Raw genomic sequence first — 23,669 nt, forward strand, 5'->3', positions numbered from 1 at the left:
GGCGCGCAGGCGCACATAGGGGCAGTGCGCGCTCGGGGCCGTGCGCCACGCTTGGGTGACCCTGGTGGCAGTCGCTCCGTATTCTCCTGCGGGTGGAGAGGCGGCGCGCCATGGCGCTGCGGGGCGTCCGGGTTCTGGAGCTGGCCGGCCTGGTGCCCGGCCCGTTCTGCGGTATGGTCCTGGCGGACTTCGGGGCGCAAGTGGTGCGTGTGGACCGGACCGGCGTCCGCGGCGGCACAAGCTACCTGGCCCGGGGCAAGCGCTCGCTGGCCCTGGACCTGAAGCGGCCGCGGGGAGCGGCGGTGCTGCGGCGCCTGTGCGCGCGGGCGGACGTGGTGCTGGATCCTTTCCGCGCCGGTGAGCCCAGCCTGCGAAGGGAGGGGGCCGGACTGTTCGGACTGAGGCTGTGCCCGCCGCTCCTTTGCCCTGTTGCCACGTGAACCCATCCCGTCCCTGCCTTTCTAGACTTTGTGTTGCATTTGATATTGTTGATCATTCGCCCCTCGAGACGATCTTCCTACTTGGGATCCGAGATACCGCGGATGCCCTTGTTCGCGTTATAACTCGACTCTTTCCAAGTGCCTCTTTTTTCCTCACCTCCTATTTATATTTGCCTTTCTTGATTATTTGACGGTTAGGAACCCTGTGAGAATAATGAAAGACGTAAATTCTCTCCTGGGAAAATTGCATATAGGATTTAGTCATTTTGCTACAGTTTTGGGGTTCTGTGTACCCTCGAAAGCCATCCACGGACCCAGCACTCCCTGTCTTAAATGCTGGTATTCCCAAGTTCCCCTTCAGCTCAGTTTCGTTTACTCTACACTCGGTTTCCTGGAGCCGCCTTATCCATTCCCACTGTTTTCACCTTTTATAGACAGATGATGCCCGAATCCGTAATTGTACCCCCCGTGTTAGTGCCGCAGACCGCTGGGATCCCCAGGTCCTGCACATTTCTATCTGGCTGTCCTCCAGGCACTGCAGCTTCCAGAAATCCCAAACCAAGCCCGTCACCTTTCTTCCTAAGGTGATATCGCCTCCTTCTGAATTATTTATCTCAGGGAATGGAAGCCGTAGCCACCCAATTGCCTGAATCAGAAACTTGCGCTTCCTCTGTGACTCCAAATCTTTCTCTCCACTTGCTTTCAGTTATCACGAATCCGTTCATTCTTCTTCTTTTCTATAACTAAGCAGCCCTTCTCTCCATACCTGCTGCAGCTTCCTTGATAGTGTCGTGACAGCCTTTTTCAAAGATGATGTTTGGATCTAACACCGCTCGGATCCATTCTCAGACAGCTGCCAGAGTTATCTGCAAGCACACATCCCAAGCTTTACCTGGTACATAACAGGAAATCAGTAAATGTTTGGTGAATGAATTGAATGTCTCTGGGGCACCAGGTGTGTTTAAATGTGACCCCATTTACCCTTATAGCTAGATTTGAGGATTGTAGTAATAATAATTTAACGATTAGGATTATATCGTAGTTTAACTGTGTCCCATTTGAAGATGAAGGAGAGTCAACATGGTTAGATAATTTGTTCAAAGTCTTACGATTAGGAGGAAAATACCACTGTGGATACAGGTGTAGCTGCCAGGTGAGGGATTATGGCTGGTGTTTAGGAAGAGGACTAGAGGGCCGTTGTAGTATATCATAACGTTAGGAAGAAAGACAGTGAATTTAGTATGTAATCTTTATTGCTTTTAATCCCAGGAGACTAGGTGTCAGTTGCTTAGATTTTGTGCAATGAATATGGTACTTGCTGAGACCTTAAGAGATCTTAGGTGCCTTTGTAGCTAACCTTTCCATGGATATTTACTGAGCCTTTCTGTGAGGGTTTTGATGCTGGGTTCTTTAGAGGCTTGTGGAAACAGATCAGGCATGAATTCCACCAGAGTCGCTCCTGAGCTGATAGGGAAGATGGAATATATACATACATAAGTACAGCATGAGGTAGAAGGTGGTAGGCACTAATGTGGCCATAGAAGCAAAGGTCCTAAAAGGAAGAGCAGCGTTCAAAAGTGAATTTTTGACCAAATAAAGACCCCGGGTAACTATTGCAGGAGAACAAACCATTTCTAATTACTAAGGAGAGGGTTTTATAAAGGGACAGACTAAAGGGATGAAATGCCCACTATGGGGCTTGAAGAGGCTTGGATGTGACTGAAGGGAAACAGGCAAGTGCTGGAAGGAAATAGCCTTCTGAGGCAGAAGCCACACATTCCAGAAATGGTGGCCTCGCTCTTTGGGTCCTTAATTACTGGAAACACGCTGCAAACCTGCAACAAACATTAGTATTACTTGTATGAGTGCTGTTTTATGTTTGCCAGAGAGAAGGGATTATACCCATCCTCAATTCATGCTTGCTTAACAAAAAATTGTTACTTTTCTCTTAAGGTGTCATGGAAAAACTCCAGCTGGGCCCGGAGATTCTGCAGAGGGAGAATCCAAGTCTTATCTATGCCAGGTTGAGTGGATTTGGCCAGTTGGGGAGGTTCTCTAGGTTAGCAGGCCATGATATCAACTATTTGGCTTTGTCGGGTATGTTAAAAAAATAATTTCTCTATACTTTTTATTTTGTTCCCAGTCAAGATCTACAGTTCTACTAAGGAAAAAGAATTTTTAAGGGGGAAGATTGAAATATTTATCAGAATCAATAAGGAGAGTATGGTTGTTTAAAACGGATGAGTTTGTCTCGGAACAGTCATTGTCAACCCTTTTCCCCCTGTCTTAACACATTTGATGGATAATATACTCTCACTAGTCACATTTACTTACTACATTTGTGGAGTCAATTCTCAGGCAAGCCCCTGCTACGAATAAGAGAGTTGGTGGTAATAATGATGGTGGCTCTAGAGTTTGAAAATGCTGATATAATTTGATTCTGACCCCGCTCCCCACGCCATCTTTGTGAATCATTGCCTGAGTTACCATTTTAGACTTGTATGAATACTAGACAAAGCCTGTTTTTCAGGTTGTGATCTCACTTTATTGAAGTGTTGGCCTGTAAGAACATGTGTTAGAATGGCCTGATTCTAGAATTCTACAGACTGTATGTTGTTGAGTAAAGAAAGTCTCTAATTTTCTGTGAATATACATTGAAAGGTTGAGGAAAAGAGTGAGTATAGAATTGGATTTTCTCATCTATTTTAAAATTTAATTGCTTTTCTTTCTTGTATTTGATTATTTTCTTGCATCTCTTTCTAATAAGCATGGAGGTGCATTATACTGTTAAACCATAAACTAAGTTGATAACAAATCATTTTTTCCCAAAACTCAGTGAGTATAAACTTAGCAGTAAAATTCTGAAAATGTTAGTTGGAATAAAGTTTTAGAGAAGGAAAAAAGCAAAACAAGGAGCCTTGTTGGAGGGAAATCCTGTTTATAAATATGCCGAATAGGTTTAGATTTGGAAAAGCATTAGGTACTAGTGTTCACTTATGTCAGCAACTAGAGTGATTGGTTACTCCTCTAAGATGTTCATGTATTTATTTAAAAGAGACGTTAAATTTACAGTTAACTTTCCCCGATTTTTTTAAATGGTGTAGGTGTTCTGTCAAAACTTGGCAAAAGTGGTGACAAGCCATGTGCTCCGCTGAATCTACTGGCTGACTTTGGTGGTGGTGGCCTCATGTGTGCGCTGGGCATCATGATGGCTCTTTTTGAACGTACACGCTCTGGCAAAGGTCAAGTCATTGACGCAAGCATGGTAAGTGATATTTGGGGGAAATGATAAGCCCACCCGTTCTTCTTAAATACAGTAGATCCCCCCTTATTCTCAGGGGATGTGTTCCAAGACCCCCCGCCCCCCATAGATGCCTGCAACGGCGGATAGTACTGAACCTTATATATGCCATGTTTTTTCCTGTACATACATACCTATCATAAAGTTTAATTTATAAATTAGGCACAGAAAGAGATTAAAACAATAACTAATAATAAAATGGAACAATTATACAAATATACTGTAATAGAAGTTACTGTAGATCTTAGCAACCTCAGCATGCGATTTTTTTTCTTTCCTTATTAACTCAACAACTTTCACTTTTTCACTTCAAGAAAGTCCTTCATGGCTTCTCATGGGCATCTCCGAATTGCCAGCATCATTACTCTTGGGATTTGGAGCCGTTATTAAGTAAAATAAGGGTTATTTGAACACCAGCAGTGTAATACTGCAACAGTTGATCTGATCACCCAGACACTACTAAGTGACTAACAGGCAGGTTGTGTATACAGCGTGGATGTCCTGGACAAAGGGACAATTCACGTCCCAGGCGGGATAGGGTGGGGCGATGGGAGATTCCATACTGCTACGCAGAACGACTCACAATTTAAAACTTAGGAATTGTTTATTTCTGGAATTTTCCATTTAATATTTTCAGACCATGGTTGACCTCAGGTAACCAAAGTTGCGGAAAGCAAAACTGTGTATAAGGGGGGGACTACTGTACCGTAGATGGCTGCCTCAAATCTTTTTCTGAACACTTCAAGAGATAAGTGAGATTTGAAGATTGAATCCAAGTTACCAGGGATATCCTTTTCTTTAAAATAGCCTCATATCCTAATTTACATGTGTCAGAATGTCAAATTTTGATCATCTGTTTGTGGAGTCAGTTTTCTAAACTTTTCCTGACTCACCTGATTCCTGTGTTGTGTTTTAGCAATTTTCTGCACACTCTCCCTTGTGCTTAGAATATACTTTTCAAGCAATCCTCATTCAAAACGGGGCTCAGGAAGCCTCCCATAGCAGATAGAGAAGGTCACCCCTTAAGGGTGCCGAAGTCAAACGGGCCAGTCCAGACCTCCTTCCTTCTGCATTGTGTAAGGGAGACTATGACCTCATCATGCTTCGGTTTCTTCACTGTCACACGCTGAGCGTGTGCCTCATGTTATCCTGAGCTCCTTCCCTGTGTGATTTCTCCTAATCCTCAAAACAACAATTTCACCTGGAATACGTTATTATTTTAAAGAGGAGGAAACTGAATCCTAGAAATTTGCCTGAGTTCTCACAACTAGTTGGTAAGAGTTCAATCCAGCGCAACGACACATTTGCCTTGGACAGATCTTTGGAGGTGGCATGGAGACAAGACTGGAGGCCAAGGGACAGTTACCGGGTTATTGCTGTGAGCTAAGGGCAAGTGCCAAAGTCAGTAATGGTAGAATGGGTCTGGATTGAGTGATAGTTGAGATGTACAATTTCTGAGATTTGGTGATGCGTTGGCAGTGAGGGGAGAGGGAGGAATCATGGATGGCTCCCCTATTTCTGGCTTGGACTACCTGGTGGATGGTGTCAGTGGGACCTTGGGGGAAGACCGTTGAAGGAAGAAGCAGTGTGGCACAATGGTCAAGAGCACCGACTGGCAGCTGACTTCCTCCACCTCAGCTCTGCCACTTCATAGCTCTGTGATCTTGGGAAAGTTACTTAATCTCCCTGTGCCTCAGTTTCCTTCTTTGTAGAATGGAGATAATAATGGTATCTACTTCATAGCATTGTTAGAGAATTAAATGAGTTCATCTATTGTTCAGTGTCTGGCATAGAGGAGGCACTGCATAGGAGTTTGGTTTTGTTATTATTATTAGAAGAAAGGCATTCAGTTTTGGTCATTTCAAGTTTGAAGTGCCTTTCAGATATCCAATGGAATACGTAAAGTTAGGGACTAGAAACAGATTTCAGAGGCATTTGGGAGCCATGTGGTCTGCTAGGGAAGGGGATAGAACACCGGCGTTTGAGGAGTGAGAGGGCAGAAGAGGAGAAGCCAGGGCTAAGGAGAGGGACGTGGAGAGCCACAGGGAGCGTTGTCATGAAAGGGAAGGAAAGAGAAAGTCCGAAGAGGGTCAGAAGTTGATGGAGACCTCGAGAGTTTAAAACCAAACGGTGTAAATTGGGTTTGTCATTGGTGACCTTTGCAAAGGCCATTTCCGACCAGAGTCCCTCATCTCGGGGCCTTGGTTTGTGCTTCCGTCTCCTCGAGGCCTAATCCCTTGCTGCCCTGTCCTGTTTCTGTGTCCTGTGAGCCTGTCATCAGGTTACAGTCACATTGTCCTTGTGTCCATCTCCGACGTGACTTCAGCAGGAGCGGAGTGTGACTGGTGTTTTCATTGGCGGCTCCTGGCCAGTCCCGGCCCAGGCCCAGCTCGCACCGGAGCGGCAGTAGCGCCTGCTGTCAACTTACCTTGCTCCGAGGGCGAGGCTCAGTGCTTCACGTCATCTCCCCTCCTTTGATCCACGCGACCACCCAAAGGAGGTGTCCTCCCGGAAGGCTCTCAGGCTTCTGAAGGCCTGTGAAGACTTTCCACCGTGGAGAGGCCCACAGCCTTCTCCTGAAGCAGGTGGCTGCAAAGGGTCCGAAGCTCTGCACCTGGGCAGTTTGACACTTTCGTGGGCATGAAAGCCATGCTTTCGGCCACTGCACTCGGCTGCCCTGTGGGCACGCTCCCTGTGGTGCCAAAGGAATGCACTGAGAACAACCATGAGGCCTTGGGAGTTTTAAGAAGTTAGGATTAATTACTGCATATTTAGTAATAATCTGAATAATTTACTAATGACATGTAATTGCTTTTTTATAGTCAAATTTAAATAAAGGATAATTACTGCTTTCATCAGATTGTCTAATCAGAATTACATGACAATTAGGAAGATATTCAGGTATTAGTGTATGTGAATACACTGTAAACTTTATGCAAGGTTCATGTTTGTGTTAGGGTATTGTGGTGTTGGCTAATTCCTCCAGACCCGATGGATCATAAAGCATTGTGTTCATTACTTCCCCATCTCTGGGAACCCTTGTGATTCACATACTTGTAGAAGCTGATCAGGGGGAGCAGATACCTTATTCTTCTAGGCCAGTAGTTTCAGATGTTTTTAGCAGCAGAATCCTTGACTCATGCCTGCCTGTGATGACCTGGAGTCGTCTCTTCATAGTAGTGTTTCCTTGGAAAGTGTAGAGTGAAGATAACTTTGGAACGCGGGGTCTGTTTTGCCTTGTTTACTCCTGGTCTGGGGGAGTGCGCCTGACCTGGGTGGGGGCTAGGGCTGCATGTTGGCATGCAGGTTGTGGGTCTATAAGGTGAGAACCATCTAGAAGGTTGGGAAATGGAGGCTGCAGTTTCCCTGTCTCAAGGGGCTCTCCTCTGTGGCAGCATTCCCTACATGTGGGTGAGGGGGCCAGAGAAGGCGTGTGCCTCAGTGGCCTTGTGATGAGATGAGGATTGTAACTGCTATATTCCTTATCCTGTATCCTCCTGTGGCACTAAATAAAGTAGGATTAGATTAGAGCCTGTTTGTGTCCTGAGGGGGTCAAACTAGACTCTGAACTCTGTCGGTGCATCTTTTTTCAGCAAACTCGTGAGTACATCCGTTACATAAAAGACATTATATGTGTATATATATGTGTGTGTGTGTGTGTGTGTGTATCATTATATGTATTTGTGTAGGTGTATGTATAGGTATAAATGTGGGGACTCTCTAAAATCTACATAACCCAGTTTCAAAAAAAAGCACCACCATAGGCCACTTATACAAACTCCACTATTTGGTAATGACAAATGTCCAAACCCTGAATTCAGGTGTACATGAGAATTCAAGTTAAAAGGGAAATTTGGGATGTATTGAAGATATATTTTGCATTTGTTTCATAGCCAGTAACTGTGGGAAATTGCGTGCTCACTGTTGGAATGTGGCCCCTCTATTGGCAACTTCAGAGACAAGGATGCTTTGATGGTCTTCTCCCTGGGGTGCTGGAATCATTAGGATCAGAAAGCTACAAGGACAGGGAAGTGGTTGTCTTTAGATAGCGCAGTGCATCCAGCCTTGTGATACTCATCCCTGAAGATGCGAATCCATTCCTGTTCTCACTCCTGGACTCAGCGAGAAGTTGGCATTCCCAAACTAGTTTATCTGGACTCACAAAACCCATATACCTGCCACCCATATTGTTATGTTCATTTTGTAATTTCCTAGTGATATTAAAGTTAAAATATATTAAATACTCAATTATAATTTTCTTGGGCTTAGACTCCAACTAGAGTAAGTTAAATTTAATTGTAGTGTGATTTACCTTTAAAATGTGATATGCTTCATATGTCTGTGTATATATGTTTATAGGAATTGAGATCAGACAGTGGATTTTTAAAAACCTTTTTGCTTTATTTTTAACTTTTTGTCCTGAGAATTTTTAACATATATGTAAGTAAAGAGAATATAGAATGAACTTCCATATACCCTTACCTAGCTTCAAAAATTATCAACATTTTGCCAATCTTATTTGAAAGGAAGAACAAAAATAGCTGCTTCTGAGTCTTTTCTGAACAGTATTTTCTGAACTCGATAGTGCAGGAACTCCCTCTGCCATAAACCTACTCTGCTGACTTTCTCGAAATCCCAAAGAAGTTGTATAATTGGATATAATCTTCCTATACATTTTTATTCAATATTTTTAAAAAAACCCAAGTAGAAAGGAATGAAGCTTTTATAGTTTAATTATATGGATTCGTATTGTGTTGTGTCTTCAAAGGTGGAAGGAACAGCATATCTAAGTACTTTCCTGTGGCAAACACAGGAAATGGGCCTGTGGGAACAGCCTCGAGGACAGAACATGTTAGATGGTGGAGCTCCTTTCTACACAACATATAGGACAGCAGACGAGGAATTCATGGCTGTTGGAGCAATAGAGCCCCAGTTCTATGAGTTGCTGATCAAAGATAAGTAATTTCACGTACTTTCCCCACCCTCCTTGTCCTGTGGATGTTCTTTAGCCTCTATTTTGGGGCCTTTTGAAATTCGTGATATCTTTTATTATACATCCATTTTATAATTAACCCAATTAGAGCCATCATTATATCGTGGGGCATTTCCCCTATTTTTTAAATTGACGGGTGATTTTACAAGTCTCTGAAATAGCTCAGGGTTTTAAAACAATAGTAATCTCTTTTGTGGGAGTTCCATGTTTTCGTTACATTTCATGCTCAGTAGTAGTCCTCAGACTGGGTAAACTCGGCTTGCCTCTTTTCAGGTTCGTTGATTCTTTCTCCTGCAGTTCATGTCTGCTGTTGAGGCCCTCTCATGGTTTTCATTTGTTACCATACTTTGCAACTCCAGAATTTCTATTTGATTCCTTTTTTCAATAATTTTTGTCTCTTTATTGATATTCTCTATTTGATGAAACATTGTTCTCATACCTTCCTTTAATTCTTTAGAAATGGTTTCCTTCAGTGCTTTGGACATATTTAAAATAGCTGACTTAAAATTTTTTTCTAGGAAGTCCAACATCTGGCTTCCTCAGGGATAGTTTCTATTGATTACTTTTTTTTCTGTGTATGGGCCATACTTTTCTTTTTCTTTGCATGCCTCACAATTTTTTGTTGAAATAGGTTATTTTAAAAAATGAAATGTGGCAATCTGGAAATAAGATCTCCTCTTCTCTTCGTCCTGGATTTGTTGTTGCTGCTGTTTGTTTATTCAATGACTTTCCAGGACTGGATCTGTTTTCTTTGGCGTGTGCAGCCACTGCTGTGTGCTCAGTTAGCTTGATGGTCAGCTAATATTTGAACAGCAGTGTCTTCAAGTGCTTTGAACCAGTAAGTCTCCCATGCTTTTCTGAGGCGCTCTGTGCCTTCACTTCATGCTGGTGCAGAGCCTCACGGTCAGCCAGAGATGAAAGATGAGGACCTTCTCAGATCTCTTCTGCGCATGCCTGCCGCCCTGGACCTGTGCATGTGCATGGTCTTTTAAACTCTCAGGAGTATGTTGGAACTTTTCAATACCCTTATGGACATCCTATTCCTTGCTTTTTTCTTTTAAGTTTTTTGGTCAGCTCCTTGTTAGTCCCAGCAGGTAGTGCCATCTCTGATAGCTGCAATTTTAAACCGTTGCCACTAATTTTTTTTTTTTTTTTTTTGACATGTGCTGGGAATAGGGCACTGTGAACTCTGAGTCAGATCACATAAAGGCAAGCCCTGAGAATGAGCCTTTCAGGGAGTTGCCAGACAGGCCAAATAGTGGCAGTTTTCCGGGGGTAGGATTTTTGAGGAGCTCCGAACTCATTCTCCCCCCGCCAATGGCTGTTATCCTGCTGGTTTTCAAGCTACCATAGTTGGGAACCTGTTGATTTTAAAGACTATCACAGAGCTGGGGAGAAAGGGGTGAAATTAGCGCAGGTGATAACACCATAAAGTCCTACTGAGATTCATTCATTTTTCTTGAATAAATGCTCTTTGGATGGTTGCAAGCTTTCAGTTAATTTCCAGAGTTTTGAAAAAGTTGATTCTGACAATTTGTGCCAGTGTTGTTGTTGCTTTTATGCAGGAGCGAATTGTTGAAGGTTCTTGCTCTGCCATTCCAGAAGTTAACTCCCCTTCTTGGCGTATCTTGTTATTTTAAAACATATATGTTTGGAATAATTATTTCTAATATCCACACTCCACCTCAATAAATGAGCCTTTCTGGGACATTTTTCTATAAGGCCCTTCAGCCCCTCAGCTTCTAATCTTCTCCTGGCTGTTCTCTTTCTGAGTCTAAACTATCACACCCTATGATTTTTTTTGCAGCCCTCTCTCTTTGCATCCAAGCCTTTTCTAGTATCCTTAACCTTCTCTTTCCCTTCAGGGATCCTTAGCTGGGCTTCAGGCAGACTTAGCGTGTTAAATCAGATTTTGCTTAATCTACATAGGCTGTGCCAAAATGCCTTAGCATTTTCTTTCTTTTACAATATTTATTTTTCAAAATAGTACTTTTACTAATCACATATATGTTATTTCTCTCTCAGGCCCAACTAGACAAACTCCCACATCTATAATGATATTTTGAGGTAGTATTAATTATATACTTCGTTTATTTCACCGTGTATTTTGAGATCTTTGAGACCCTACCTTAATTTAGCTCTTCAGGATCTGAACATAAATACACAAGGTTTTTGTAAGAGGCGAACGCCACTGTGCTGTGTCCCTGCTGCTTTCCAGGGTAAAAAAATCTGAAAAGACTGAGAATTTCATGACATTGAGAGATGGCAGGACTCTTGTAGTATAACCAGATAAGCAATAGAGAGTTTTTAAAAGTTGTTTTAAAATTTCAAAATATTATTAAAAGAAAACCTGAAATAATGAGTGTTGACAAGGATGTGGAGAAACTGGAACCCTGTACATTACTGGAGGAATGTAAAATTGTGCAAGCACTGTGGAAAATGGTATGTTGGTTCCTCAAAGAATTAAACATAGAAATACCATATGATCCAGCAGTTCCACTGCTGGGTTTATACCCAAAAGAATCGAAAGCAGGGACTCAAACAGGTATTTGTACATCCGTGTTCATAGCAGCATTATTTACAATAACTAAAAGATGGAAGCAACCCAAGTGTCTCTCAGCAGATGAAAGGATAAGCAAAATGGGCATATACATACAATGGAATGTTATTCAACCTTAAAAACGAAAGAAATTCTGACTTCTGCTATAACGTGGATGAACTTTGAAGGCATTATGCTGAGTGAAATAAACCAGTCACAAAAGGACAGATACTGTTTGATTCTGCTTATATGAGGTGCCTAGAGTAGTCAGGTTCATAGAGACAGAAAGTAGAATGGTGGTTGCCAGGGGCTGGGGGAGGGGAGAATGTGGAGATAGTGTTTAATGGATACAGAGTTTCAGTTTGGGAAGAGGAAAAGTTCTGGAGAGAGATGGTGGTGATGGTTCCAGAACAGTATACAGTTGGCCATCCAGATCCACGGATTGAAAGGCCTACAGTGTTTGCATTTATACTGAACAGGTATTGTACAGACTTTTTTTTCTTGTCATTATTCCCTGAACCATGCAGTATAACAACTATTTATATAGCATTTTCTTTGTATTAGGTATTATAAGTAATTTAGAGACAATTTAAAGTATATGGGAAAATGTGTGTAGGTTATATGCAAATACTAAATCATTTTATATAAGGGACTTGAACATGTGTGGATTTTAGTATCCGGGGGGGTCCTAGAACCAATCCGCCAGAGGGACAACTGTAAATATACTTAACACCACAGTACTGTACACCTAAAAATAACTAAAATGGTAAATTTTATCCATATTTTACCACAATGTTAAAAAATGAAAAAAAGTCAAAAATATTTAAACAACACAGAATTTGTCAAATAAGAAGTAAAAATTCTCCCTTGTCCTTTCATTTTGGGAAAATTTGGGATGTCTCCCCAGAATTTTTTCTATGCACCTGCAAACACACATTTTATTTTTTACAATTTGTTATTTATATATATTATGTACAGTTACAAACATTTATCATTAATAGCTATCTCTTTTTATTCAACAATATAACAAGACATTCTTGTCAATAAAAAAAGAGCTTTACCCTCACCTTTTTTTTATAGTAGCCATATGATATGGTGTGCCTGTCCTAAAATTTACTTAACCATTTCTTTATTCAAATTCATCTGCATTTTTTCAAGTTTTTCATTATAAGAATGTTTATTAATCTATTAACATTAATCTTTGTACATATATCATTGCATACTTAGAAATAAATTTTTGAGTGCTTAATATATTCCTAATATTGTGTTACAGAGCAGAAAAGTATTAGGTGTACTTAAAACAATAATATTTTGTGTGTGTGTGTGTGTGTATGAATATCTGTACAAGTATGTGTGCGGTAGTTTTTTGGAAATCAAAACATACTTTCCCAAGTTTTAAATGGTGTCTGAGTCCCCAGGCCAGTCCCTGAAAGTGTTTGACTTATAATACCACAAATTTAGTATTGATTAGACTGTAGAAACTAGCCACAATCTCTAATTGCATTTCTATGGGAGATCGGATTCAGAGCTCCATAGAGGGATGTGAAGAGCACAGGAAACAGCCCACCCGAGACCACTGGTAGTTCATCCTGTGGCCTCGATCAGGGTCTTGGGCAGGATGGGGAATTGTGGGCTGAGAAAGGATGACGAGACGGTGGAGCAGCTGGTGGCAGACTTGGGGTAGAACTTGGGGTCCTTTGATTTCTCCTATTTTCCCGCATACACACTATGACCTGTGTGATCGCAAGTATGATTTTTGTTACAGAGAGGACAAATTGTTGCTAGTTTTATTTAGTTTTATGATTCTGATCACTTTCTAATTTAAAAAACTGTTTAAAAAGGATGCAAAGATGTTTCCAATAGTAGCTACCATCTACATCACTACTTTGGCTAACTGCTCATTTTTTGTGTTTTTTAATCACAGAGTTTGGGGCAATCAGGAAAGAGAAAGCAAAGTCAAAGGTATCCTTAGGAACATTTCTTTGTAGATTTACAGTGATAGACCTGAAACTATAACTCCAGATCTTTTCTGGTATTTAAGTGGGACAAGTGACTATAGAGAAAAATTTACTTATAAATCCCACAGGTGTCTTTTCACCACAATCCAGAACTCTGTGAGTTCTCCTTGTTTCCCTATATCCCTCAAAACCCTAAGGAGAGCCTGCGGTGTTCATGACTTCTTACCTTTTCAGAGCAGCCTACACTTAGTCATTGTTCTTCAGTGTAGTAGGGAAAGAAAGGATGATAAAAGTGAAAATTATTTGATTAGCTTGGCTAAACTTACACAAAATGTTATACATAATTTCAAACATTTAGAAAACGTCTTACATGAGGGAAAAAAATGGCATTTACGCCAAACCCCAGTAAAGTGGCCCTTTGGGTATAATTTAATCAGTACGGAGTTCAGGTGTATCTGTAGGGGTAGGAGCTTGTCAATAAAGGAAGCGCAGATCAGGTCATGGGCCAGAGAAGCCCTCCTTCCTGTTAAATCACCAGCTGGATGCTTTCATCCTCTTTGCACTGTGTGTTGAGGGGCCCTTCAGGGCCCTTCACGCTGGAGAGAAAGGTCTGCATGCCCCGTTGGTGACTGGCTGGCTGATGACTTTCTGCCCTGTTTGCTGTAGGACCGATTTGCGAGAGTCTTTGGTTACTTTACAAGTCCTTTGTTCCTTAATGAGTCAAATATCACTAGAGCTCTTTTATTTGACCAAAATACAAAGAAATGAATATTATTTATAAAACTGCAATTTTGAATTTAATTGTTTATCTTTAGGCTTCTTCCTTGAAAACTGAGATAGTCATGTAAAGTTGTTTAGATTTTATCTTTCATAGAGTTTAGGAGCATTATATAAAATATGGGGTTATTTTAATTCAATACGACAGATGATAACATTAGGAGGAAATTTCTTTTTGCAAACCTACTCAGAGGGAAGAGATCGATTTCTGGAACCTAGACCATTAAAAATAGACTACTTTTTTTTTTTTAACATTTTATTGAAATGATAGTTTACAGCCTTGTGAAATTTCGGTTGTACCTTATTGTTTGTCAGTCGTGTTGTAGGTTCACCACTTCACCCTTTGTACCCACCACCCAGCTCCCCTTTTCCCTGGTAGCCACTAATCTGTTCTCTTTGTCTACATGTTTAACTTCCACATATGACTGGAGTCATACAGAGATTGTCTTTCTCTATCTGGCTTATTTCACTTAACATAATACCTTCGAGGTCCATCCGTGTTGTTGTGAATGGGATGATTTTATCCTTTTTTATGGCTGAGTAGTATTCCATTGTATGTATATACCATATCTTCTTTATCTAGTCATCAGTTTATGGGCACTTAGGTTGCTTCCACGTCTTGGCTATTGTAAATAATGCAGCAATGAACATAGGGGTGCATGGGACTTTCCGGATTGCTGATTTCAGGTTCTTTGGGTAGATACCCAGTAGTGGGATGGCTGGATCACATGGTATTTCTATTTTTAGTTTTTTGAGAAATCTCCATACTGTTTTCCATAGTGGCTGCACCAGTTTGCATTCCCACCAGCAGTGTATGAGGGTTCCTTTTTCTCCACAACCTCTCCAACATTTGTTACTTTTTGTTTTGGTTATTTTTGCCAAAAAATAGGCTAATTTTGATGCAATTAAATAATAAGATCTTGGTAATGGAGAGTCTGTTTTGAGTCCTGCTACCCTTACTACCTCTGCTCTCTCAAGCCATTGGCTCCAACTTCAAGATGAGTTTGAATTTCTTCTTTTGACCCATTTGAGAAACCCTTAACGACCATCCTATTTGGGACAGTGTGGTGAGCTCCAAACTCATCTTCATTGATTATAATCACTCCACACAAAGCATAATAATTTAAGAAATTGTGTTTTTCTCTCAGGACTTGGACTCAAGTCTGAAGAACTTCCCAATCAGATGAGCATAACTGATTGGCCAGAAATGAAGAAGAAATTTGCAGATATATTTGCAAAGAAGACAAAGGCAGAGTGGTGTCGGATCTTTGATGGCACAGATGCGTGCGTGACTCCAGTTCTGTCTTTAGAAGAGGCTGTCCAGCATGGTCATAACAAAGAACGAGGCTCCTTTATCACTCACGGGGAGCAGGGTGTGAGTCCCCGCCCTGCACCTCTGCTGTCAAACACCCCAGCTATCCCTTCTTCCAAAAGGGATCCTTTTGTAGGAGAACACACTGAAGAGATACTTAGAGAATTTGGGTTCAGCCAGGAAGAAATTGATCAGCTTAACTCAGATAAAATTATTGAAAGTAGTAAACCAAGAGCTAATCTGTAAGTTTCCAGCCTCGCAGCTCAAGTGAATTTGAATACTGCATCTATGGTATGGAATAATACCCAAAATTGTAGGTGTGGACACGTGACCCATCACAGTGGTCCCATCGAATTTTTCTAAGTAAGAAATAAGACTGATTATACAGTAATGATTGAATTGTGAAAATGGTTAATCATGGCTTTTGATTTAGGAATGTTTTTAGTTTACCTATACTAATCCGTGGCAGTTTTTCTGTCTTCCAGTTTACTTGATAATTATATTTGTTGATATTGAAATACTTAAAGATTTATAATATACTTTAAATGAGTTAACATCATGCTTTTTATTAAATAAAGCTTTTTTTTCCCCTAAAGTTTACTCGTGCTTCTAAGTTTGTGAAAAGCTTTCAAGAAAGCCCTTTAAATAGCACTTAAATAACATTTTGAGACTCACTGAAATATTTTTGGCTCTAATATTTACCAAAATGAATGTCCTTAGATAGAAAATCCTGATCCTTTGAATTTGATAAGGAAATCAAAGACCAGTGTCTTTGAATTGGAATTTTAGAAAATGTTCTTGAGGTTTCCTTCAGATAACTTCCACTGCTCCCTCTAGACCACTCTGCTGCGAGCCTGACTTGTCTGTGTAGCTTCCTGTTAGCATCACCCAAATGTGTCTCTTTCTCAGGACATTGTAGCATCATCCGTTTGAAAGTCCTACTAGGCTCTTCCTCCCCTTACCAGTCTCTGGCTTCCACTCCCATCATGTCTCCCCCAGCCCCCAATAGGCCCACAGCTTACCTCTCACTTCATTTAGGCCGTTGCCCAAAGGAGAGTCCTTTCCTGACCCGTAACTAAACTAGCAGCCACCTCAGCACTCAGTCTCCCCTCCCCTGTTCTGTTTTTCTTCACACACTGTGTCACTACTGATATTACATTGATTGACCCCAGTCCTCACTCCCTCTTAACTAGTGCACGCTAGAATGGAAGCTTTATGAAACTGTGTAGGTTTTTTTCATTGCTAAATCCCCAGTTGCTGGAATAGTGACTGGCCCATGGTGGAAACTGTGAATTTTATTAAAGGAGTGAATAGCTCCTGTATCCATCCCTTTGCCCATCTCTCATTGCAGCTTTCATTCAGGACCCTGTTACCTCTTACCTGGACTACTACTCAGCTTTCCTACCTGACTTTGACCTCTAGTATCACTGCCTTCATTTTTTTTTTTTTTTCCATTGTGTTACACTACCAGTAATCTTTTTGACACCAAACTGGTCGTTTCAGTCCTGTAAAATTCTTCAGTGGTCCTCTTTTTTTCGTATAGAATAAAATATAAGCTCATTTACATAGCATGTGAACTATTTATTTATAATAAGACTTCCACCTAGCTGTCCAATGCCATCCCTAACCAACTGCTCCTCACACTTTATATTGGATGGCCTGAAGTTTCTAAATATGCTGTGGTTTCTTGCTTCCATGCCTTTCCATATGCTGCAACATTTTTCAGGATTAACAATACTCTCGACCCCTTATGCTCCAGCTTGTTGATCTAGCAAACTGAGAGTTGGCTCAAACTCTCTTTGGGTCTTCTTTGTGAAGCATCCCGTGTTTCTCAGTCCTAGGGCGGTTTTGCACAGTGATTATGAATTTTGGAGTCAGAAAGGCCTTGTGTTCAAATCTCATTCTATCATTGTGATGTCTAAGACAATGCCTGTGACGTGCCTGGAACATCCTAGGTGCCCAGTAATTGTTAGCTCCTATTCTTAGGGGTCCTTCCTATGTTCCCATTGCATTTTGTACATATCTCCAAGGATAGCAATTGCTTTTAGTTCACTAGGCCATAAGCTCCTAGGGTAGTTACTCCAGCACGCAAAGAATCATCTGGAGACAGTGTTAAAACAGATTCCTAGGCCCACCTCTAAGGATTCTAATGTGGGTCTAGGGTGGGACCCATGAATTTACATTTCTACCAGGCTTTCAGGTGATTATGATGCTTCTGGTTCAAAGACCACACTTTGAGTAGCAGTGTCCTAATGGATATGAACCAAGCCTTTTCCCCTTGGTTACTGTCATAGTAGGTGCTCAAAAAAGTGTCTGTTGAATGGATGGTGAGGGAAAGGATAAAAGGGGGTTGGCAAAAATCTGTAAATCAACAGATGGAATAGCTTAGAATATTGATTTCTGTGATTAATTGACTTTATACAAAATATTTGAATGAAAGATTGGTTTTGGTAGAGCGTGAACTTTTGAAGAATAAATGTATGTAAATAAGGCTAGTAGCTTTTGTTAGTGACCCATACTTTTCTTTTGAAGAGTCTAAGACTAAGACCCTGTGCAGAAAATGCAACGCTTCCTCTTTTTTTTTAAGCTATCCTTTGACCAACTGTAGATTTAGAAGTAGGCAAGGGCCAGGTAAGGAGAAAATAGGAAGTTTTCAGGAGGATGGAAGAGAGGCAGGCAACTGAAGATGGTCCATTCTAGTGAAAGAGGAATACATAGTTCTTGAATGCATAGTTCAATACACATTTATTTACACTCTCTTTTGACCCTACAATGTAAGAAGTGATGAGATGCTACAAACTGGATGGTGATAAATAAAACAAGTTATGTAGAACAAGGTGACTGGTTGCGTCCAGGCCTCTCATCTCTATGTTCATGTCATCCCTCTAAGCACGTTTTAGGCTTCAGTCACAATTACATTGCACTGTATAATTTGCAAAATACTTTTACCTATATAAAATCAGGCTGCCTTCAACTGCAAGTAAGAATATCCAAAACAAGAAGGAAGTGTCTGGGCTCACATACCCAGAGGCTGGAAGGATGTTGAGTTTCAGGGTTACCTGAGTCCAGTTACTCAGACCCTGTTTTCCTGCATTCTTCTGGCTCTGCCAACTTCCCATCCTCCATGTGTTTGCTTTATCCTCAGCCTGATACCAAGTTTTGGATCTCATATCCACACACAGCAACATCCAGAAGAAGATGGGGTCTCAGAAGTCTTCAGCCAACCTTGTCTTGGGTCTCCTGGGGCCAAGTTAAGTCACAAGCCAAGCCTACACCAGTCTTTGGCAGAGAAGGTAGGATCATCCTCAGATAAAGCTCCCCTGGACTCAGCTTCCTGGAAGCACATGGTTGTGTGAGGGAGGGGTGGATTCTGGAATCTAATCCAGGTTCCATCAGGATGGGGGGAGCGGAGAATGGATATTGTGTAGGCAGCCAATAAGACCCATTACATACAGTATCTCAGTTGCTCTTCAACAATCACAGGGGGAAGGAAAGTAGGCCAGGCTTCTTCATTTTACGGATGAGAACACAAGGCTCAGATGGTCCCAAACCTTCTTAGTTCCCATCTCCCTTAGTTTCTCAGTAATTTTTTTGTGGTGCCCCTAGGCCAAAAGAAATATATAACCATTCCATTTATGTATATCAGGTCCCAACAACTTAAGTATATATGTCCTAACAACTTACTAGCTATTTGAAAAATATAATACACATATAAATTGAAGACCTATTTTTATTTTTATTTCATTCTTAACCACAATTACTAATGGATCATATGCACCCGCTGGACACTGCACTGGACAAGGCTTTCTCATGCCTTGGAATCAAATTGGACACCACTACTCTCATTTTCTGTTCCACATTGATTTTCATACAATACTTGCTTTTTATCATGTCTGTGGAAGTCCCAGCCTCACAAAAATATGAAATCATTGAAAGGATTGTAGTGCAATCTTATGTTGAAAGTGTGAACTACTTCACCAGTGGTTCATGTGGTGTCTGACAGTTGTTGAGTTTCACTCTGTTTACTGTCTTCACATTTTTAAATATCCTGAGATACCCATGTGAGTTCACTGTGGTGTACGGGGGCACCTTGGCACACAGTTTTGGAAACACCAGTTTAAGTGATTTGCACAGGGAAATACAACTAGGAAGAGGTAGAACCAGAATTTAAACTTCAATATTCTAACCTAAAGTCTTGCTCTGTAACCAATTTTAGGGGCCTTTCTAAAGATCATGTTTCCCCTGCTTCTCAGACTTTTCATTTGAACTCAGGGTCCAACAAGGCAAATAAAACCCACTCCAAGTCTTTAAAACAGAGCAAATTTAATATAGAGAATTACACCAGTGATACAAGAGCTGAGAAGCCCAGAAGATAGTGAGGCAACCCAGATAGGAGCAACAACATGAAGCCAGGACCACTCCCATGGCTGCAGGGATGATGGAAAAGATAGTATTATCAGGACCCAGAAGCCAAGGTTGCCTGGCAGAAGCTGGACTCACAGTGGAGATGCAGCTACTGCCAGAGATGTTTCAGAAAGGAGAGAGAGTGTATATGTGTCGGGGGAAGGAATGCTCTGATTTCTTCCCTTCTCCCACCCCTAGTCTCCCCACCAGTGCCTCCCATTGGCCAAATCTACCTAGTAACCAGAAAGCAAGAGAACCTGGGAAATGTAGTCTCTTCTGATACAGAGCAGCACAGGAGGAGCAGAGGATGGCTCGGAGCAAACAGGCAGTTGACTGGCAGTACTAATGTAGTGTATATACTTCATTCATTCAAGAATTCCTTTAGCAAATATTTATTGAGGAACTACTAGGTGCCAGGTATCATTCTAGTTGCTGGGGATACCACAATGAGTAAAACAGACCTAATCATGGCTCTGAAGGGGATCAGAGACTAGTTAACATAGGAGAAACAGAATAAACACAGACCCATCTAATTTAAAGTGTGTTAAGTGCAATGAAGGCAAATATAACAGTGCTATGAGACAGCTAGTGATTTAAAGGAAGGGTGCAACCGCCCACCATTTTAAGTCTAGTTAATTGACTCTTGAGGTGCGTGTGTAGACAGCTTGTGTTCAGGCAACTTGTTCTGGGCCGGCCCCGTGGCCGAGTGGTTAAGTTCACATGCTCTGCTTCAGTGGCCCAGGGTTTCGCCCATTTGGATCCTGGGCACGGACGTGGCACCACTCATCATGCCATGCTGAGGCGGCATCCCACATGCCACAACTAGAAGGACTCACAACTAAAAACTATACAACTACATACTGGGGGGATTTGGGGAGAAAAAGCAGAAAAAGAAAAAAAAGAAGATTGGCAAGAGTTGTTAGTTCAGGTGCCAATCTTTAAAACAAAACAAAACAAAAAACACTTGTCCTTACAGAATATTTGTATCTAGAAAAAAGTTTATAGAAAGATATCAACTCATTCATGTTTTAACTTAATACCTGCATAGTAGGGTTTTATTGTTCCAAAGCTGGCTGTGTGATCATGTGGAATAGTGTGTGTGTGTAAGAGAGAGACAGAGAGACAGAGAAGGAGAGAGGGAGAGTGAGAGTGAGAACAGCACAAAGGAAGATTCCTTAGGAAAAACATTCTAAGGAACCAGAGGGCTTACAGCAGCTAATCTCTGTTGTGCTGCCCAGGCCCCACCCCCCTTCCCTCTCATCATAACTTGTGATCTTAGAGCCATGAAAGAATTTGAGCCCCTCCCCCAGCCTGATCATCTCTGTTGGCTGCTCAGCCAGGCTCTATGTCAAATCCAGCTTGAGGCACAAACCCGAGGGCCACCCGGGAGGCGGTGGGCTTGCAGGCAGGTTCCTCACCCAGTGGCCATGGGTGGCAACAGTGGGCAGCCTGGCGTTCACACCTATAAGTCCCTAGCTGAGGATGGCCCCTTTGGCTCCGTGGAGCTGCCCAAAAGATCCACGGGCAGGCTCGTCATGCACAGCATGGCCATGTTCGGCCGGGAATTTTGCTACGCGGTGGAGGCAGCCTACGTGACCCCAGTCCTGCTCAGCGTGGGCCTGCCCAAGCGTCTGTACAGCGTGGTGTGGCTGCTCAGTCCCGTCCTGGGATTCCTGCTGCAACCTGTGGTGGGATCGGCCAGCGACCACTGCCGGGCCAGGTGGGGCCGGCGGAGACCCTACATCCTGGCCCTGAGCGTCATAATGCTCCTGGGTATGGCTCTCTACCTCAACGGGGACGCTGTCATATCAGGTCAGTGGACTGCATGAGGTGGGCAGGCGGGGAAAAGGGTCCCATCATGTAACTCCATAGAAGGAGAATGCGAATTTCTTTATGTGACTCTTTGAACTTGGTTTGAACAGATTCTCTCTCCTAGGTTACAATGAACTTCAGCTTTGGAATGACTCAAATTCTGAGACTGGGGAGCCTTTACTTTTAGAAACATCAGCATGCACTGCTTTTTTATTCTGAGGATTTTAAGATAGGATGAAATTTTTATCTCTTTTATCAAATTAAATATTTTTACCTATTTATCAATTGTGGTGTTTTTTGAGCTCATTATGCTTTCTTTATTCAGTACTTTGTCAAATTAACCAGCTGCCAAATGGCTCCATAAATATTTACAATAAATTACCTGTGTGTCTAAATCAGAGTTAATTCTGTTGATAGGTTTATGTAGAGCCTTTTAATGGGTTAGGCATCAATGGGGTGTCAACCTGTCATCTCAAGGGGACATTTTTGCATTGCAAATTCTGGGCAAAAACAAACCTGATAGTGAGCACTTTTTCTAGTCATTAATCAGCCACCAATTAATTGGTAATAGGTGGTAGTAGATAAAAAGTTACATCAAAAAAGGGATTGTTAAACTTAAAAATAGCACACATTTTTAGATCATTAGCTCTCAGGCTAGCAGAATGGATGATAATGAGGCAGGATAATCAGTTATCATTTGTATATATTGAAAAGAGGGCATTAATACATAAATGTAGGCTATTTCTGGAAGAATTCACAAAAAACCTGATAAGAATAGTGGCTTCTAGGAAGGGGTACTAAAAGACTGGAAGTGAAAAATGGAGAGTAGGCTTATTTTTCACTTATTTTTATACTGTAATCTTAAAACACGTGCACATATTACACTTTAATCTTAAGTGAAACTGAAAGCAAGGGAAAACTTTTTTTCTCCAATAGGAGATTGGGTGAATGAGTTGTGGCACATCCATAGAATGAGAATTATTTGTTAAAATTGTGAAGTCGTTCTTCCTTAATTGGAACGCAAAGAAATGAAGAGAGTTGGTTATAGATGAGTAGGGACAACATGATCCCACTATCAGTGTGCCTCAAAGCGTGGTCCTCTGACCTGCAGCACTGGCGTCACTGGGAGCTGTTAGAGATGCAAATCCCCAGGTCCCACTTCAGACCTAGTGAGGAATCACGGGAGAATCTTGGAGAATCATAGGAGACGGAGCCCAACAGTCTGTTTTAACAAATCGTGCAAGTGATGGTTAAGCATGCTAAAGTTTGCGAAGCACTGCATTGGGGCGCAAATGTCCACCCCTATCTGGATATGTGCAGGTGCGTGAAGGGATGTCTGAAGGATGACCATCACTGGGGCTGGGACTTGAAGCATTTCCCTCAGCTTTTCTGCTTCGTTGGAATGGTTTCCAATAAGCATGCATAAGTTTTTAAGTGGCTTTTTAAAAAAGAGAGAGATGATTCACATACCATAAAAATCACCGTTTAAAACTCACTGCTTTTTAGTTTATTCTCAAGGTTGGTCAACCATCACCGCTATCTAATTCCACGACATTTTCATCACACCAAAAAGAAACCCAGTGACTATGAGTAGTCACTCCTCACTTCCTCCTCCTCGCCAGCCCTAGGTAACCACTCAATCAACTTTCTGTCTCTCTAGATTTGCCTTTTCTGGACATTCACAGGCGTAATTTTTAAAACCTGAAAATATAATGAAGCTATTTTTATTTGGAAAAACAAAGCAAAATGAAAGCAAAGGGAGAGAGCTTGATGACAGGAAGTTTTGGTGGAAATAAAAAACGTGGGTCATTCTAAACCAGGATTGATGTGAGGTATGTTTATTTCTGTTTTAGCTTTGATTGCTGACCAAAGGAAGAAGCTGACCTGGGCCATAACCATCACCATGATAGGTGTGGTTCTCTTTGATTTTGCTGCTGACTTCATTGATGGGCCCATCAAAGCCTACTTATTTGATGTCTGCTCCCATCAGGACAAGGAGAGGGGCCTCCACCACCACGCTCTCTTCACAGGTAGGGAATATTCCGGAAAGTCTCTCCTTTAGCTCCCCAGACAGGGAGGTTCTTACACTGAAGCCATCCAGTGTCTCTGCATGTCAAAGTTTTTGAATGAATG

At 41.7% G+C, this 23,669-nt stretch overlaps 2 protein-coding genes across 5 annotated transcripts in view; both read left to right on the forward strand.

Moving 5' to 3' along the window:
* The first annotated feature begins 13 nt into the window (after positions 1-13).
* On the forward strand, positions 14-15,915 carry AMACR (alpha-methylacyl-CoA racemase). Its single transcript, XM_070519810.1, has 5 exons — positions 14-357; positions 2,394-2,537; positions 3,545-3,705; positions 8,510-8,700; positions 15,137-15,915. Exons 1-5 carry the CDS (start codon positions 111-113, stop codon positions 15,564-15,566), a joined length of 1,173 nt encoding a protein of 390 aa, XP_070375911.1. The 5' UTR covers positions 14-110; the 3' UTR covers positions 15,567-15,915.
* A 961-nt stretch (positions 15,916-16,876) lies between these two features.
* The window catches only part of SLC45A2 (solute carrier family 45 member 2), a 37,077-nt gene continuing 30,284 nt past the window's right edge, over positions 16,877-23,669 (forward strand). For 2 of the 4 annotated variants that reach the window (XM_014831210.3, XM_014831209.3), the window contains exons 1-2: positions 16,877-21,536; positions 23,390-23,566. In XM_014831210.3, the coding sequence (XP_014686696.1) occupies positions 21,008-21,536; positions 23,390-23,566 (706 nt within the window). In that variant the 5' untranslated portion in view covers positions 16,877-21,007. The remainder of the gene's footprint in view (positions 21,537-23,389; positions 23,567-23,669) is intronic. The other 2 variants (XM_070519808.1, XM_070519809.1) reach the window with 2 other exon arrangements.

This window comes from Equus asinus, chromosome 10 (assembly GCF_041296235.1).
Source record: "Equus asinus isolate D_3611 breed Donkey chromosome 10, EquAss-T2T_v2, whole genome shotgun sequence".
In the NCBI taxonomy this organism is placed as follows: domain Eukaryota; kingdom Metazoa; phylum Chordata; class Mammalia; order Perissodactyla; family Equidae; genus Equus; species Equus asinus.

What these genes read in the sequence shown, in the direction of transcription:
- AMACR (XM_070519810.1), top strand. Translation starts at nt 111, where the DNA reads ATGGCGCTGCGGGGCGTCCGGGTTCTGGAGCTGGCCGGCCTGGTGCCC. An exon ending in GCTGGATCCTTTCCGCGCCG is followed by an intron (nt 358 to 2,393) that starts GTGAGCCCAGCC and finishes TTTTCTCTTAAG; the next exon opens with GTGTCATGGAAAAACTCCAG. An exon ending in GAGTTGCTGATCAAAGATAA is followed by an intron (nt 8,701 to 15,136) that starts GTAATTTCACGT and finishes TAATAATTTAAG; the next exon opens with AAATTGTGTTTTTCTCTCAG.